At 32.9% G+C, this 19061-nt stretch overlaps 1 protein-coding gene across 1 annotated transcript; it reads left to right on the plus strand.

Annotated features, from left to right (window-relative positions):
- The first annotated feature begins 7701 nt into the window (after positions 1 to 7701).
- LOC126702807 (RNA exonuclease 4-like) lies at positions 7702 to 16822 on the plus strand. Its single transcript, XM_050401667.1, is given in 8 exon segments — positions 7702 to 7859; positions 7941 to 8012; positions 12536 to 12576; positions 12672 to 12895; positions 13104 to 13310; positions 16330 to 16410; positions 16590 to 16688; positions 16690 to 16822. Coding segments are annotated over 8 exon segments (972 nt in total). The 5' UTR covers positions 7702 to 7744.
- Positions 16823 to 19061: the final 2239 nt, after the last annotated feature.

Raw genomic sequence — 19061 nt, forward strand, 5'->3', positions numbered from 1 at the left:
CAAAGTACCATGTTGGCAAAAAAGAGGGGGGGGGGGGAATATATATATAACGTAGCCAAGTCTAGATACTCAATAAGGATGGTGAGACAAGGACATTTGACCCATAACCTAAAAATCTACTAATAAAAGAAACGGCCACATTTTAGGCCATGAAATGAAAGGACCAAAATCAGAAAACCGTTAAGTTATTAGTATTGAATGCATTAGCCTTTTCACATCTCAATTACATCAAGATGTAACTAAAAATCATTGAAAGAACTCTTATAAGAAGACCATACCACAATCGAATGCAATAACAGGCTTCAATTTTACCTCTTCTTCCTGAAAAACAATCAACAAATAAAAACTAAATAATTGGTAAAATTAAATGACTAAAAGATTGTAGTTAAGGGTTAAAAAAAACTTCACACTAAACTTGCAAAAGAAATACAACAATAGCAATAATACAAATGAACTTAGTAATATCATAAATAAGGGTGAAAAGTACCAACTCATCACTCATACCTTCACCCTCAGTTTCTTGGCTAGCTTAGATACATGACATTGAGAAAGCTCCCTACTTTGTTGATCCTAAACACAAGTAAAACTATAGAGGTAAAGAAACAAAATTTGTAGGCATAACTAAAGTGGACATCACTTAGAAATTTTTCATGTGATTAAGAAATTCTCACAATTAAATCAAGGTATAAAAGTGTCAAAGACCGCTGCATGAATAGACAAGCTCTTAAAGCAAGCACTAAAAAAAAAATAGTTTGTTTCTCAAATGTGTTTAATGTAAGACCCAATGAAGACATCCCTCATATTTAGCATTGCAAAAAAAAAAAAAATTTAACTTGTATATGATAATTAAAAAAAATTAATAAAGCATATATATATACACACAAACCTAGTAAATTTCGATCCCCTACCAGCAGTTTTCCCATAATGAAAATAGTATGAACCGGCAGCCCTAGTCCAAACTCAGCTTCCTCCACATACTTCCAGAACTTCCATTCTCCACCATCAATTACCTCAAACCCCACTTGTTCCAATACCTATAAATATCCCAAATTCACTACTGTAAAATTCAAAGTAACTCACATTTTCTCTGCATTGTTAAAAAATCAAATACAACTAATTTTTACACACTTAAGGTTTAACTTCTCACTAAATACTAACCCAAATTCATTATTAGGAAAAAAAATACAAATGCCTTTAAATGGCTTTATTAGAATCGTAAACTCAAAATAAAAAAATTACATGGTTACAATCTGATTCGCATATGGTGAAAATATAACATTTCGAACATAGTTTCCAAATAAAATTAAAAAAAAAAAAAGTAGAAAAGGAAAAAGGGTATACCTTTGTGAGAGCAGAATGGAGATCGAAGTTGGTCAAATTGATTCCATTTCTATTAAAAATCAAAATTCCTTCTCACTTAATAAGATTGTCAAGCTCTTCTTAAGCATCAAGCTAATAGCCTTAAGTGACAAGCATCTATAGCTAAGCCAAACATATGATTATAGTCAAACCCAAAAAGACAATTCAATTTTCATTCCCAAGAAATTTGAAAGCAAGCACCAGAAGGTTTGTTGCACCATAACTTATACCCATTCTTTTGCAGTTTTAAGAAAAATTCCATTGGAAGTGTAATAATTCTATGAAGATAAAAAAGGGAGCAGGAGCTAGGATGCAAGAGAGAAGAAGAAAGCTCTAGTTAATAATTCTATGTACACCCTTGCTAAATCTTGTGTCCAAAGTTCTAGTTACTTAAATTTTAAGATTTTAAAATATATCAATTTTGACGAAATTATTGCTCAAAAGTCTTGCCTCCATGTAACAGACCAAAAAGATTTGCAAGCAGTTCCCACTCCCTAGATACAACTAACTCAGCTATCTAACTATATATTTAGGAAATAAGAAAGTTTTGCAAGCCGTCCCCACTCTTTTTATTGCTTTGATTAATGAAATCAATAGTAAATAGCCCGGTAACATTAATATGATTGTTGATCTCGGTAATATATAATCAATACAAATATCAATTCCCATATTAACGATTTAAAAATGTGCTTTGACTAATCAAATCAACATGAAATGGCCTAGTAAAGTTAGTAAGATTTGTTAATCTTGGCAATATATAATCAATACAAATATCAATTCCTATTAATGATTTAAAAACATTTAACAATGAATCGTTTAATAAGGAAATATATACAGGCAATTGATAGTTTTAGAATCTCACTAACATTTGAAAAAGTTTTCTAATTACTAAAAAACCAGAAATTTAACATCAAATATATATACAAATATTGCTACAAAATAGAAATGAGAGCTAGAGAGACTTACCTTGCTTTGGGTAAACTTTAATCAAAACCAAATCCAAAACTGAAACCCACACAATCAACCAATAGTTACACAAAAATAAACACATAACCCAAACCAAACTTCAACCAAAATCAAAACCCACACAATCAACCAATAGTTACACAAAAAAATACACATAACCCAAACCAAACTTCAACCAAAATCAAAACTAAAAAACCAGAAATTTAACAACAAACATATATACAAATATTGCTACAAAATAGAAATGAGAGCTAGAGAGACTTACCTTGCTTTGGGTAAACTTTAACCAAAACCAAATCCAAAACTAAAACCCACACAATCAACCAATAGTTACACAAAAATATACACATAACCCAAACCAAACTTCAACCAAAATCAAAACTAAAAAACTAGAAATTTAACAACAAATATATATACAAATATTGCTACGAAATATAAATGAGAGCTAGAGAGACTTACCTTACTTTGGATAGGGTCTGTGGTTTTGGGTAGTATTTTTGTGGTTAAAATTTTGGAAAAGAAATGGTGGGTTTTGAGTAAAGAAGAAGAGAGGAGGAGGGGAAGTGGGTTAAGGAAGAGGGAGAGGGAGAAAAAATGTGGGTGAGAGGAAAACAGCTGAACTAAAGAAGTGGGAGACCAAAAATGAGAAACCAAAGTGGTGGGAAGGTGAAAAAAATAAGTGGGAAGTCTGAAAATTTTTAAGTGGTACGAGGGACCTATTCCAGCGTTTTTGGAGACCTATCCCAGCACTTTTGGAAGCGCTGGAATAGGTGGACCCTATTCCAGCGCTTTCGAAAGCGCTGGGACAGGTCTATCCCCATAAAGGAATAAGTGATCTTATCCCGTTGCTTTTGAAAGCGCTGGAATAAGGTCCACCTATTCCAGCGCTTCCAAAAGCGCTGGGACAGGTCCCTCCATTCCCTCATGGAGAGAGGCCTATCCCAGTGCTTTTTGAAACGCTGGAATAAGGTCCACCTATTCCAGCGCTTTCAAAAGCGCTGGGACAGGTCTCTCCATTCTCTTATGGAGAGAGGCCTATCCCAGCGCTTTCCACCTATTCCAGCGCTTTAAAAAGCCCTGGGATAGGTCTTTCCATTAGCATTTTCTTGATTAATAAAAATTATATTAATTAATAAAAATATTTTTTAATAAAATAAATTATATTAATCAATAAAAATATTTTTTAATAATTCAATTTAACAAAATTGAATTTAATAATTCAAACTAATTTAATATATTTTAATTTAATACTTCAAATTAATAAAATATAATTCCTCACTAAAAATTACTAAAATATAATGTGATAGCTAAAAAAAATTTGTAAGATGTGACTCGAGGACCAACAATATTAAAATATAACCATGAAACCTACGAAATGACCAAAATACCCCAAAAACCAAAAAAAATTACCAAAATATCCCCAAAATCAAAAAATGACCAAAATATCCCCAAAACCCAAAAAAAGACCAAAATACCTCCCAAAAACCAAAATTTGACAAAAATACCCCCCAAAACCTTAAAATGACCAAAATACCCGCCAAAAACCAAAAATACCCTTAAAACCTTTAAAATGACTAAAATACCCCCGAAACCAAAAAATTACCAAAATAATCATGAAACCTACAAAATGACAAAAATACCCCTAAAACCTAAAAATGACCAAAATATCCCCGAAACCCAAAAAACGACCAGGAGTATTTTGGTCATTTTATGGACTTCAGGGGTATTTCGATCATTTTTTAGGTTTTGGGGGTATTCTGGTAATTTTTAGGTTTTGAGGGTATTTTGGTCATTTTTTGGACTTTAGGGATATTTTGGTCATTTTTTGGACTTTGGGGGTATTTTGGTCATTTTTTTGGGTTTTGGAAGTATTTTGTTCATTTTTTTGGTTTCAGGGAGTATTTTAGTCATTTTTTTTATGTTTCGAGGGTATTTTATTTTTAGGTTTTGGAGGTATTTTGGTAATTTTTTGGGTTTCGGGGTTATTTTGTTTTTTTTTTTTAGGGTATCTTGGTCATTTTTTATGTTTAAGGGTTATTTTGCTCATTTTAGTGGTTTTGGGGTATTTTAAAGTTAGTTGATTTGTAGAAATGATACTTGGATCATAATTAGGTACCAATTTAAAACGCAATAAACATTAATATTAATTGGGTTTAATTGGGTTAATACTCATTTCACCCAATTAATAATTGAGTGGGTTTGAGTCTCATTTAAGTAGGCGAGTTTGGGTGGGCAAATGGATTTGGGTTGATTTTGCCACCCCTAGTATTATTCAAATAATCAAGGGGTTTTCCACCTTTTATATGCATGGGGGGTGCTTTTGTCATTTTCTAGTTTTTAGGATTCATTTCAATGTTTTGGGGATATTTCGGTCATTTTTTATGTTTTGGGGGTGTATCAATCCTTTTCTGGGTGTCAGGTGTGTTTTGGACATTTTTTGTCTTTCTAGGGGCATTTTGGTCATTTATTTGACTTATAGGGGTATTTTGTTCTTATTTAAGTAATCGAGGGTATTTTGGCTAGTTTTAGACACAAGGGGTACTCTAGTCATTTTCAATGCCTTAGGGGGTGCTTAGGTCATTTTTGATATTTTGGGGTTATTTTAGTCATTTATTAGGTTTCGGGGGTATATTATTCTTTTTCTAGGTATCGGGGTGTTTTTGCTCTTTTTCAATGTTTTGGGGGGTACTTTGGTCTTTTTTTAGGTTTAGGAGAGTATTGGTCATTTGATAATTAACAAATCCCTCCACAAGTATAAGTGTTTGTAGGATGTGAGGGGCAAGTGTCGGGGTTCAAGTCTCCAGGAGGAAATTTCATACACATATACACTTAAATTAGGCTATAGTAGAAATTCTATCTTGTGTTAAAAAAAAAAAAAAATCCCTATAGGTGACCTATTCCAGCGCTTTTGAAAGCGCTGGGACAGGTCCTTCCATTCCTTTAGGGAGAAAGACCTATCCCAGCGCTTCCAAAAGCACTGGGATAGACCTCTCTTCATAAGGGAATGGAAGGACCTGTCCCAACGCTTTTTGAAGCGCTGGAATAGGTTGACCCTATTCTAGCGCTTCCAAGAGCGCTGGGATAGGTCTTTCTCCATAAGGGAACGTAGGGACTTGTCCCAGCGCTTTTGAAAGCGCTGGAATAGGGTCCACCTATCCCAGCACTTTCAAAAGCGCAGGAACAGGTCCTTCATTCCCTTATGGAGAAAGACCTATACCAGCGCTTTTTGAAGCGCTGGAATAGGGTCGACTTTATTCCAGCGCTTTTAGAAGCGCTGGGATAGGTCTTTCTCCATAAGGAAACGTAGGGACTTGTCCCAGCGCTTTTGAAAGCGCTGGAATAAGGTCCACCTATCCGAGCGCTTTCAAAAGTGCAGGTACAGGTCCCTCATTCCCTTATGGGGAAAGACCTATCCCAGCGCTTTTTGAAGCGCTGGAATAGGGTCGACCTTATTCCAGCGCTTTTAAAAGCGCTGGGATAGGTCTTTCCCCCTAAGGGAAATCAGTAACCTTATCCCAGCGTTTTTGGGCTTCCTATAACAGCGTTTTTGAAAAATGCCGCTATAGGCCTCCTATTGCAGCGCTTTATAAAGCGTTGGTTTTGAGCCGCCGTAATAGGATTTCCTATACCAGCGTTTTCAAAAAGCGCTGGTACAGACTTATCTATTACGGCGGTTTGTAAAAACGCTGGGAAAAAAACGCTGGGACAGGACGATTTTTTTGTAGTGTCTGGACTTTTTGGGCTGGTGAATGATTGGGTAATAGACTTGCATTTTTAAGAGTTTTCAAATGTTCTTGGCTTTTGAACCTTTTATAAGTTCATTGATTATATCTATAATTTATAAATATACAAAAATATCTAAGTTTATAAATAAATGTAATATATATATATATATATATAATATATATATAATATTGTTGTAACTTTATTATGTTAATAAATTACAAATAATATTTAACCAAAAAAAAATTACAAATAATAATATTGTTGTGGCATGTGTCTTTTTTTTTTTTTTTTTTTTTTTTTTTTTTTTTTTTTTTCAAACTAAAGAAATAAATATCGGAATGAAAAATAAAAAATATTAATTTTTATATAGGATAAAGATTCTTGACTTTGCAAGTCAAGAAATAATTTGAATCATTATGTAGGATAAAGATTCTTATTATTATCGATCATTTTCATTTCCTCTTTCACGGCTTTCACCCAAAACATCCTGCTTCTTCAAAATCATCTGGTTCAATAACTGAAAAATTGTACATTCATAGATGTCTCAAAAGCTTCTAAACTTTCTTGGAGGAGCTCTAATGAAGATGACCTGGGGGGATGATGGTTCTCTACTTTAAGGTGATTGCAACAATGAAAATTCTTTCATTGTCTTCTCTTGATTGGTGTTATGCATCTTCTTGGAGGAGCTCTAATGAAGATGACCTGGGGAAATGATGGTTCTACTCTTTAAGTGATTGCAACAGTGAAATTTCTTTCATATTCTTCTCTTGATTGGTGTTATATATGAATCTTCTTGATCTGCTTTAGAAATTAGAGGTAATCTCTGCAATTTCTTTTCGTTCTAATTCCAAGAAACTTCTGTTGAGAAAACATACCTTGATGCAACAAACTTTCGCAACAATCTGTTTCGATTAGTAATACATTCATCATATGAACGCATTTGACTTACAACTTCCATAATTCTTGAAATATAATATCCCATATCTTCTATCTCCTTCATTTTGGCATTCTCCAATTCTCATTAGAGAGATTGAAGTTCAATGCTTAATTGCTCATTAACTTTGTTGCCTAGAAATTTATTCTTCAAAATATCCCGTGCATCTTTGGCTTTGAAGGCATCAATAATATGTGGGAAAATCGCTTCGGAAATTCCTTACTGAAGAAATAGAAAGTCATCACGTACGTTCTTTGTACGGCTGCCATTCATACTTCTTGACTTCACTCAAATTTGCTTCTTGAGGCTCAACATAGCCATCCTCACACTGCCGCATAAAGTTTTTAAAAATATATTGTAAACTAGGCTCTGTGAACAAAATATGTTGGGTCTAGTGGAATAGGTTGTTGATGATGGAGAATAGGAATTGGTGTAGAGTAGCTAGCTAGTTACTGCAGAACCCAAACACTCGGAACCAAAGAAAAAGAATTGCTTTTTGTTTTATTTCTTGAAAGTATACAACAAATGATGTTTTCCATGCAATGCATAAAACAATGGCCAACGTAACTATGCGTTTTTATACTTATGCTTGTTCACTAACTCCCCTCAAAAAATAAAGTATAGTAGATTGATTAATTACTTAAACTTCATTTATTGTTTTACTAATTAAAATGATGTTGCTGAAAGTGTATTAACTTAAATACAAGGATAATCACAACAAGGAACAAGTGTGCTGCATGCTTTAAGCAATTCGTCAAAATGGAGCACTTTGTGGAGCACATGAGAACCTCATATCATTCAGTTCATGAACCCACATGCAGAATTTGCAAAAAACATTGCAGATCTTTTGAATCTCTAAGGGGACATCTTATTGGTAATCTGCAATTTTTCTTTTTAACTTCAAACTGCTTGATTCCATTAAAGACAGCTTGTGATAATTTCTCTCCTCTAACAGGCCCACTGCCAAAAGAAGAATGCAAAAGAATTTTCAGCAATCGAGGATGCAAATTCTGCCTAGTTATCCTCTGTTAGGTTCTAAAAACTTAGGTATTTATGTATTTAGAACTCTAATATGTATTGTTGGCAAACCATGATCAAAACAATGTGTTTAGAAGTGTTTTAGTCTTGCTCAAAGTTGAACATTTTATGTAAAGTTGGAATCAAGCTAATGCAGAAAGCATTATGCATTTCGGCTTGGCTCGATCGATCGAAGCTCAGGCAAAATGTTTTTTTCTGCAGATTTCCAACTCAGCCCTAGTTGTTCAAAATGTTTTAGGGTTTTATAATTTGTCCTAAGTATAAAAGGCAAACCCTAACCACGTTTTAGTATTGCTCATATTGCGGTTTGTGTAAATCTCTTGTGAGATCTAAAGGAGTTTTCCTTTACACAAACTTAGGGTTTTCAAGGAGGAGATATTATCTACACCTTTATGATCAACTTGATTGCTGCCATTGAAGTTTAAAGAAAACACAAGCGGGTGTGCTTGTATCTGGTGGTGAATCCAAGAAAGAAGGAGTCCGTGGATTAGAAACTTGCACGTGGTCGTGTCAGTAAGTTCTACTGGTTGGTAGCAATAAGAAGTCGAACGTGGGGGCTTGTAAGTCTTATTGTATGAACTTTGATTCTTTCTAGTGGATTTGCTTTTTACCTTGAGGATAGCTAGGTTAAATCATCCCCAGGTTTTTTACTGGTTTGGTTTTCCTGGGTTATCATATCGTTGTGTTTTTTATTTTCCGCTGCTATACATTGGCATGATATATTTGTGTTAACCTAGATTTGTTAATTTGACTAAGTAATCACTTGGCTAATTACCTAGGTTAATCTGATTGTGATTTTAAAGGATCTAAAATCCATCAAGTGGTATCAGAGCGGGTTACTCTTTTGTTTTAGATCTTTTGATTTAAGAGCTGATCCTTGACCCCTGTTGTCATGGATTATTTGAAGTGTCTTTCTGATCATGTTTCTACTCATGCTTCTGTTGATCTTATTGATGCCTGTGAAACTCTTCGTAAGGAATTATTGAAATCTATGAAAATTGCTGAGAAATTCAAGGAAGAGTTAAAATTGGCTAATCTTGAAAAAGAGGAATTGATTGTTAGATTAGATGAATCTAATAAAAAGAATGAATTTTTGAGAAATCAAATTTCCTCTCAAGATGAAAAGATGAAAAGCTTGGAACAAAAGTTAGTTGAATCTAAAGCTAAAATTGAAAATTTGACTAATACCAAGCTTGCTGTTGATAACAGAAGTATTTCTGTTTCTCTTAAGCCTAAAACTGAAAAAGTTTATATTTCTCCTTTCAAGAGGAATGATAAAGAAAATGCTTATTTTGCTAGGTTAGACAAAGATAAAAGTTCTGATGTAGATGCTGAAATTTCTAAACCTATGTCTAAACCTACTTTTAGAGAGCATAATAAATCTGTTTTTGTGCCTACCTGTCACCTTTGTGGTGTAGTTGGTCAAATTAGACCAAATTGTTCTTTGTTGAGGAAAAAACCAAAATCTGAGACTAAACTTGTTGTTAGGAATACTGATGTTCCTAAATTTATTCCTGTTTCTCACTTTTGTGGTGTCTCTGGTCACATTCGTCCTAATTGTCATAAACTGAAATTTAAGCATTCTATGTTTCAGTCTAGGATTTATGATGATATTTCTCTTGACATAAGTCCATATAAATTGTTTCATATTCTTTTGAAAAAATTGAGCTTGTTGGCTTGTGAAAGGAATTTGCAGGATTTCAGTCTTTCTCAGAAGATTTTTGTAATACTTCAAATACACTCTGCTTCACATGGATTTTCACCTACAAAGCCGAAGACTCGTGCTAGATGTGTGAGAAAAGATTCTCCAAGGTGAGTATTGCTAACTTGTCCCTGATTTAATTCTTTCAATTAATTGTGGACATGTTTTGTTTCTGTTTTTGGTCGTGTTTTTTTTAGGTTGTTTTTTATTTAAAAAAAAAATCCAAAAACATTGAAAATTTTCAAAAAGACAAAAATATTTTATTTTGTGTCTAGTTTTTCTTTTTGAGGATTACATGAATTATGATATCTCTCTCTTGATTTAGAACATGCTTGACATTGTGGAGAAGCTTGAATAGTATGTGTTATATAAGTGCTAAGCTTTTTCTGATTTTGTGTGAGTATGTACTAGTTGTACATGTACTCAAGGGTTAATTAAGAAATTGATATTTCTTGTTTGTATACCCTCTATAGCTTAGTTAAACACTGTCATGCATTGCATTTGCATTGTTCATTTAGCATAATGTGTGCTTTTTATTTTTGGCCATAAATTTTTTTTAAAACCAAAAAGATTTTTGTGTTTTGTATTTCACATCTTGGATTTATAATCAAGGATTTGCCATATTATCTTTACATAACATGTTTATGTACCTTGTTTAGCTTGGATGAGTTTCTTTTATTGCACTTTACTAGTTTGAGCTTTGTAGTGCATGTTGTGTGGGAAAGATGTTTATGATTTTGATCACTTTGTCTTGATCTTGAAGTCACATGTCTTTGACTGTTGGACTTGAACCTTTTGAGAAAGGCATAAATAACCATCTCACTATTGTTCACTAGCCAATCATGAACACCTTAGTGCATATTCTAAGATTTTGTGCTTGAGAAAGTGTAGCACATGCACAAAAAGAACATAAGATGTAGCCTCGGTTTAATTACTTAATGCTTAAAATTGGTGTGTACTATTAGGCTTAATGCCAAATCACATAATTAAAATTGGTGTGTACATTATCCTAGCTTTTTAATAAGTTTCTGAATAAATTAAAATTGGTGTGTATATTATGAGGCAAAATTCAATAAACTTACATGATTGCAAACTTATGTTCTAGGAGATGTGAAAGTTATATAATGTAATTTTTTAGGTGATAGTCTCTTTTAAATTCTATGTAATGAATTTTATAGACTTTGTGATTGATTGCTATTCACATATCACTTTACATGTATCTCAAGCTTTTGCTAGTTGCACACACTACACAAGTTACTCTTTGCTAAACTTGGTACATTATATTGTGTGTGATTTTGTTGTAGCCATCCAAGATTAAAAGTTCCTTGATTTTAATGCAAAATGTGTTTAATGTTTGCACTTTGAGGACAAATTGATTGAAAATCTTGATTTTGGAAGATTTGGGTTGAATTCAAGTGTTTTAGAAAAACTTTTCATCTCATACTCATGCATTTTTTTTTTATAAAACAATGTGCTTTGAGGAGTTTCTGCATTAAAATGCTCTGTTTTTCAAAACTCTGATTTTTCCAGACTTTTGATCGATCGAACCTGTTTTTCGATCAATCAAAATTGCGATTAAAATTTTTGGTTTGAGTCTGCCTGACTCGATTGATGTTCAATTGATTCTCGATCGATCACAACTGAAAATTTTCAGTTTCTATGTTTTTGACCAAAATTTTTTTTCATGTATCATTTGTATTTAGGATTCACATGCATTGCATTGTTTTTGTATCTAACTTAGGGGGAGAGTTAGATTTTTCTGTCACACATGCGTTTATGCGTTTTGTTTAGTGTTTCAGGAAATATACAGGTTGATTCAATTGAGCTGCTGTCTACACTTGCAACTAATGGATAGTAGTTAGAATTGAATTTGTTTTATGAGCATTATTTGTGTAAAGGGCTTTTATTTTATAAACTTTGAGTTTCTAGTTGTGTTTTGTTACAGATTGTCAAAGGGGGAGTTTGTTAGGTTCTAAAGACTTAAGTATTTATGTATTTAGAACTCTAATGTGTATTGTTGGCAAACCATGATCAAAACAATGTGTTTAGAAGTGTTTTAGTCTTGCTCAAAGTTGTACATTTTATGTAAAGTTGGAATCGAGCTAATGCAGAAAGCATTATGCATTTCGGTCTGGCTCAATCGATCAAAGCTCTGGCAGAATGTTTTTTTTCTACAGATTTCCAACTCAGCCCTAGTTGTTTAAAACGTTTTGGGGTTTTATAATTTGTCCTAAGTATAAAAAGCAAACCCTAACCACGTTTTAGTGTTGCTCATATTGCGGTTTGTGTAAATCTCTTGTGAGATCTAGAGGAGCTTTCCTTTACACAAACTTAGGGTTTTCAAGGAGGAGATGTTATCTACACCTTGATGATCAACTCGGTTGTTGCCATTGAAACTTAAAGAAAACACAAGCGGGTGTGCTTGTATCTGGTGGTGAATCCAAGAAAGAAGGAGTCCGTGGATTCGGAGCTTGCACGTGGTCGTGTCAGTAAGTTCTACTGGTTGATAGTAATAAGAAGTCGAACGTGGGGGCTTGTAAGTCTTATTGTATGAACTTCGATTTTTTCTAGTGAATTTGCTTTTTACCTTGAAGATAGCTAGGTTAAATCCTCCCCAAGTTTTTTACCGGTTTGGTTTTCCTAGGTTATCATATCGTTGTGTTTTTTATTTTCCGCTGCTATACATTGACATGATATATTTGTGTTAACCTAGATTTGTTAATTTGACTAAGTAATCACTTGGCTAATTACCTAAGTTAATCTGATTGTGATTTTAAGGGGTCTAAAAACTATCATCCTCAATAACCCAGATGCACTCAAGTTGCACCAAGAAATTTGCCAACTCCCCAGTGTAAATACTATATCTTTCAACTAGCACTAAAATCAAGTATTTCTGATGCTGATCGAGTTGAATATAAATCTTTTTGTCCTTTTTATTTGTTCTAGGGAGTGCTTTCTCAATTGGCTAACTTGAGCATTTTTGATCATTTGACTATCGATAATGTTCAAATAAGAGGGCCACAAGTAGTTGCACTCGCTTGCAAAATGGTTGATGGTGGTGGCAGTGATGGCTCCCTAGATCTCTGTGCAGGGGTCTGCCTCATTGATGAATATGAAAGCATAATCTACCATACTTATGTCAAGCCACCAACTCCAGCCACAAATTATAGGTATATATGGATACGTCTCCACCAAGCTTCTCCTGATTTCAAACCATATATATATTTACCAGCAACAAATAAAACCGTAGTCCACATTTTTTGGATGAGCTATGGATTCTCAATGGTTAAATCTGGGTCAGTCTCTCTCTCTCTCTCTCTCACACACACACATATATATATATAACACTATAATTTACATTTTTTGAATAACTTATAGGTATCAAACAACGGGCATTCGAGCAGAATACTTAAGGGAGGCATTGCCGCTGAGCCAAGCGCAGAGGAAGATTCAAGACCTCCTCTACAATAGAGAGCCAATGCGGAAGCTTAGACCTACTGATGGAAAAGCCAGTATTCTTGTGGGTCATACTTTGGATCGTGACCTGAGCCTCCTACAAATAAATTACCCAGCAACAATGATGAGGTAATTAAAGCTCTTCAGGGAAAGTAACAAAGTTTTGATAGTTCTATATATAGTATCATCAACAGTTCAGCTTTGACTAAACACTCCATAGCTAAGAATACTAGTAACTGATAAAAAAATATTTTAAAAGAAAAAAGATTATAAAAATACCATGGACCGTTATACGTCATAATTAAATTAAAATATGAATATATTAAATTAGTATATAAAAAATTAACTAAAATTGTCTGATTAAATATAGAGACATATATTTCTTTTTATATGAAAATATATTTATTTATATATTATTGGTCAAAATCCATATAATTCATTAAGATATTTCAACCAATATATTAATATCAAACCCAAATTTCTACCCAATAATAATAATGATGACAACTACATTTTTAGAATATTATAATTATAGTATGAAGCCAGAAATAATGGAAAAAAAAGTAGAAAAGAAGACCACGCTCACAAAAAGAAAAAAAAGAAAAAGAGAGAACATGATATAGACATATCATTATCACATGGTGGAAGGGCTCAAAATTAAAAGGAAGTATATTCTGACACTATCCACTCCTACCCTTCAATTTTCTAACTCTCCATTGTCGTTTTGAATGCTAGTCACATGCTTGGGCTTATAAAACTAATGATCTGTTTGGTTTGAGAAGTGGAAGAGTGGGAGGATAGAAAATGAGGAGAAGATAGAAAAGATTTAATTTTCTCCTATATGTATTTGGTTGCGAGGATGGAAAAGTGAAGAGATAGAAAACTTATTTGTTTGGTTGAAAAGAAAAATGAGAGGATGGAAAAGTGAAGTTTGTATAAATTTACAATTGTGTCCCCATTAAATAAAACAAAAAAGCTACACAATTTTTAGCAAATCTATTGTGTATTTGCAAACAAAAAAGTAACATACTTTTTTAGCAAAAATAATTGTGTATACACAGCGCAAGTGGGGAAAAAAAAGAAATGAAAAAAGAAGAGCCCTGGAAGAAACAAACAAACAAAAAAAAAAAAAAAAAAAAAAAAAAAAAAAAAAAAAAAAAAGAAGAAGAAGAAGAAGAAGAAGAAGAAGGGGTAGGAACAGCGTCCATGTGCACTGTTCACATGGGCATTTTAGTCAGCCTAGTTGAGTGATTTTCTTCCCCTCGATTTTCTCCCATTTTTGGGAGAAAACTTTCTAGTGGGCTTAGGGAGAAAACACTTGGGCCTCATCACAAATTTTCTCTCCCTCCCTCCCAGCCAAACACCCTTCAAAAAGTTTCCCCTCCTTTTTTTTCTCCTTTTTTCCATCCTCCCTAAAATTCATTCTACCAAACACACTCTAAAAGCCAGTACAAAAGAAAGTTGAAAAAACAAAAATAGCAAAAGAGAAATTAGCCAACAACTGGAGAAGAACAATAGAGAAATGTGGAGATGAGGATGAAACAAAGAAGAAGGGGCGTTCAAGTGACCCACAACATAAAGGCTGCCTGCTGTGAGGAATAAGTTCTTCATTTGTTCAACTTGGATTTGTGCTTTCTTCTTCTTCTTCGTCTTCTTCTTCTCACAAATTATTTGATTCCAAATCTGAAAAATAAAAATAAAATCCAAAATGTTACTGGTGGAATTTTCAATTTTGGCTGATATTGGTCGAAACAAAAAGGAACCATGAAAACCAGCCATAGTTCTTGGAATTGTAAGGTTTGATCGCAGTTCGAGTAGTTCAATGCTTTTTTTTTTTTTTTTTTTTTCATATAAAGAGATTCTTAGGATTAAAAGAACCGCAATGACAAGATGTTAGCGGTTAATTGTATCCATTGACAAACAAATAATAAAAGATATCCAATTTTAAAATCAAGAAATAATAAATCAAGCAGTCAATTAATTAAAATAAATCTTAAATCATGAGAAAAACATGATTGAACTCATATTTAGAATCCTACCTTAGTCAATTGAGATAAAGCTAGAATAATTTAAATCATTAAAGAATAACGGTTATGAGAAAGATCAAATCACATAAATAAAACAGATAATCCTTAACAAGGTTTCATCCTCAACTTTAATTGAAAATCTAGCTACTCATAGTAATTGAAAAAAAAAAAAAACACAAAAATAAAATACTAAGCATTAAACTAAACAAATAAATAAAACTAACTGTCATGGAGGAAAACCAAAGAAGTAGTCGTGGCTCTATACGTTTAGCCCTAGCCGTCCTCCTTAAACGAACTAACCTAAAGCATTATATAAGAGAAGTCACTCCTAATACAATTTGGACTAGCATTCTTTTTTTCTTTTCTTTTTTGGATACAAGATTGAATTTCTACTTTAACCTAATCTAAGTATATATATATGTGTGAAGCTCCCTCCTAGAGACTTGAATCCTGACCTTTATCCCCCACACCCTACAAGCATTTATACTTGTGGAGTGATCACCATACCAAGAGTGCACAGTGATATTCGGACTAATATTCTTAACATTGCTTTGATTTGCTCCTTTATAATCCATCACATGCGGCTGACCTAAAGCCTTATTAATAAAATCCCAACGTGGCCCCTGCAAGAACTCTCAGCTATGTGTTTTGGTGAAGAAATCGAGTGGCCCCCGTCAAGCCCATCTGTATATCAACAACGAAAACAAGCCTTCAATTTCTTTTTTCTCCACTTTTCTTCACCACGTCAGATTAACATTAGTCCCACTCTTCTTATTTTTCTTTTTCTTTCCTTCACACCTTGTTGGACTTGCCCAGCCTGCTTTTATTCTTTTCTTTTATCTTTGCTTGCTTCACTTCATGCTTGGGCTGGATCTCTCAAATTGGCTTGACTTAATTGACCATTATTCTACCTCAAATAAAGCCTATTAGCAATAGCATGTAATTCCTTTATCACCTATAAGACAAAAATAATAAATAACATTAAAGTAATGCTAAATATGCATATATGAGAGAACTTTATTATATATATTTCATGCACATCAATATCATCTCCATATATGTTAAGATACTAGGATTATTTCATTTGAGATGTACAAAAAAAAAAAAAAATGTGACCACAGGGATACAGCAAAATATCCCCCACTGATGCAAACAAACAAGCTCAGCAACTCTCTTAAATACATAGCAAAAACATATCTTGGGTAAGTAACCTACATGAGATTTTATTTTATTTTTCTCTTTTTCATTCTTTGTTATTCATTTTCAATATATATATATATATATATATATATATATATATATATATATATATATATATATATATATATATATATATATATATATATATACCTTGAGGAAGTAAAGAAGCTTCAGTATTTAGGTATGACATTCAAGCTGGCAGTGAAGACCCTTATGAGGACTGTGTTGCATCAATGAGGCTTTACAAAAGAATGAGATCCCAAGTTCACAAAAAGGGGACCATCCACAAAATGACAAAATCAAAACAATTTTGCATTATGGAGGCAAAGCGAACTTGAAAAGATGACCCCAGAACAACTATTGGAAATTTCAAGGTCTGATTTCTACTGTTGGTGCTTGGACTCTCAAGGTTAGTGCTTCAAAGGTGTTGCATACCTAATTAAGTGTGCAAGACAATTGCAAACTTCCTATCCAATTAATGTATTATTGGTATAAATAACAATAAAATGGGAACGTATCTTATCAATTAGATATTACTCCTATGTATGCCACGGTACAACATGGATTTTTTTTTTTTTTGGCTTGAAAATGATGTTTAAGAAAGAATATTAGATGTATTACCCCCCCCCCCCCCTCCCCAAAATAAATCTATGTATCATGTATATGAAACAATTATATTTTATGTTTTTATTGCGTGTTATACTATATTTGAGCATTTTACCAAAAATTAATCTACAACAGAGCTTGTGATTTAACTTTTATCTTAAACAAAAAAGATTTACACCTTAAACTATGTGATTATCTGCAATGCAGTCCATAAATTACAAATTTTTTGCTATCAACAATATCGTAGTTGAAGATTAATTTGTAATGTTTATTTGGCGCCCCAAAATTTAGTCCTTAAATTATTTCATTGTGGTTTTCTAATATAGATACAATTCACATATGTGATAAAAGCGTCTTTTTACTGGACTTAACAACAATAAAGGACATGATGAACAATATGACCAAAATATTAATTAAAGACAAAGGACTAAATGAGAAGTGGCTGGAGTTGTGTTAAAGAACACAATAATGAGAATAGATGAGGGGGGTGTAAAAGTAGGGAGGTTTTGTTGTTCAAGTTCTTCTTGTAAACGACCCGTCTTTATATTCTTATGGACCTTATTATGTCATTTTCATCATAAATTGTTGGACGACATCCTATTTATGCCTATTCATATGGTTTGGATAAAAGAAATTGTATTTAAATTAAAAAAAATACTTAAACTACGTACTACCAATTTTATTACAATAAAGCTTGCAAATTTACCAGTTTTTTTTTTTTTTTTTTTTTAATAAGTTACAAATTTACCAGTTGATGAAAGTGATTGTTGACATGTCAATAAACATTAAAAAAAAAAAAAAAAGTATGTAATCCTATTTTGTGATTTGTGGCTTATCTATTTGTAAGGTTTATCTAGTAAAATTTTTAATATAACTAACATTACTCTTTTTAGTTACAATTTATTCCTTCTATCTTGTTGTCTATTCATATCATTTGCATAAAAAGCTTGGACCAATTCATTTTGAAAAATGGGGTTGATGCCTTTTTTTTCTTTTTTCTTTTTTCAATAAAAAAAAAAGAGGGAGTTTTCGGTGTGGGCTTATCAGCTCCACACCACGTAACAGCAATGGGTAATACCATGTGTACCACATAAGTCTTACTAGAACTATCGTTTAATACGCTTCTCTTTAAGTACTAAAACAAAGACTTCTACCATCAGGCCACATCTCATGTGGTAGGTTGGGATTAATGCTATTAACTAATAAAGAAGCTGAAGTGATATAAATATATATATAAATATATATATATATATATATATATATATATATATATATATATAAAATAAAAAGGGACTATACCATATAAACTATTGGTATTGCGGTAATCAAGTCTTTCATCAGGGAATCCAAACTGATATTCAAATAGCAATAGATCATATTCATCACAACTTCGCTAAATTCTCTTCCTTAATGCCACCCACAAACTGTTGGCATATGCGGAATTTTTATTGATAAATAGCAATGGATTACAAGGTTTTTTATTTTTGTGATGCAAAGCTGCTGCTCCTGCACAATGCTAGGCAGATTTTTCTGATCTGCATAAACCAGTACAATAGCACTTATTTATACTTCAAAGAGCCTTCTAGACCTCTAGATACAAGTAACTGACCCTTAGGAACACAGAACACCAACAGACCTGAAATACTAACAGCCATCGATCATCTAGAAATTTCTTTATTAAAATTACAAATTAATTCTAACACCCCCTCTTAATTTGTAATCTTTAATTGCTTCTTGAACCACTCCATTCTGTCAACTGTAGCTGCTTTGGTGAGAACATCTACTGGCTGATCATTGGTACTGACAAATTGCAGTTGGATTTCACCTTCACCAACCAAGTCTCAAATAAAATGGTGCCTAAGCTCAATGTGCTTTGTCCTTGCATGAAAAAAAGGATTCTTAGCCAAATAGCAGTAGGTTCTTCAATTTTTTGTTGCAAATCTGAAAGTAATCTCCTTAGCCAAATAGCTTTACATGCTGCATCAGTTGCTGCAATATATTCAGCTTTTGCTGAAGATAAGGCAACTGTCTTTTGCTTCTTTGAACT

Source organism: Quercus robur, chromosome 2 (assembly GCF_932294415.1).
Source record: "Quercus robur chromosome 2, dhQueRobu3.1, whole genome shotgun sequence".
Lineage (NCBI taxonomy): Eukaryota > Viridiplantae > Streptophyta > Magnoliopsida > Fagales > Fagaceae > Quercus > Quercus robur.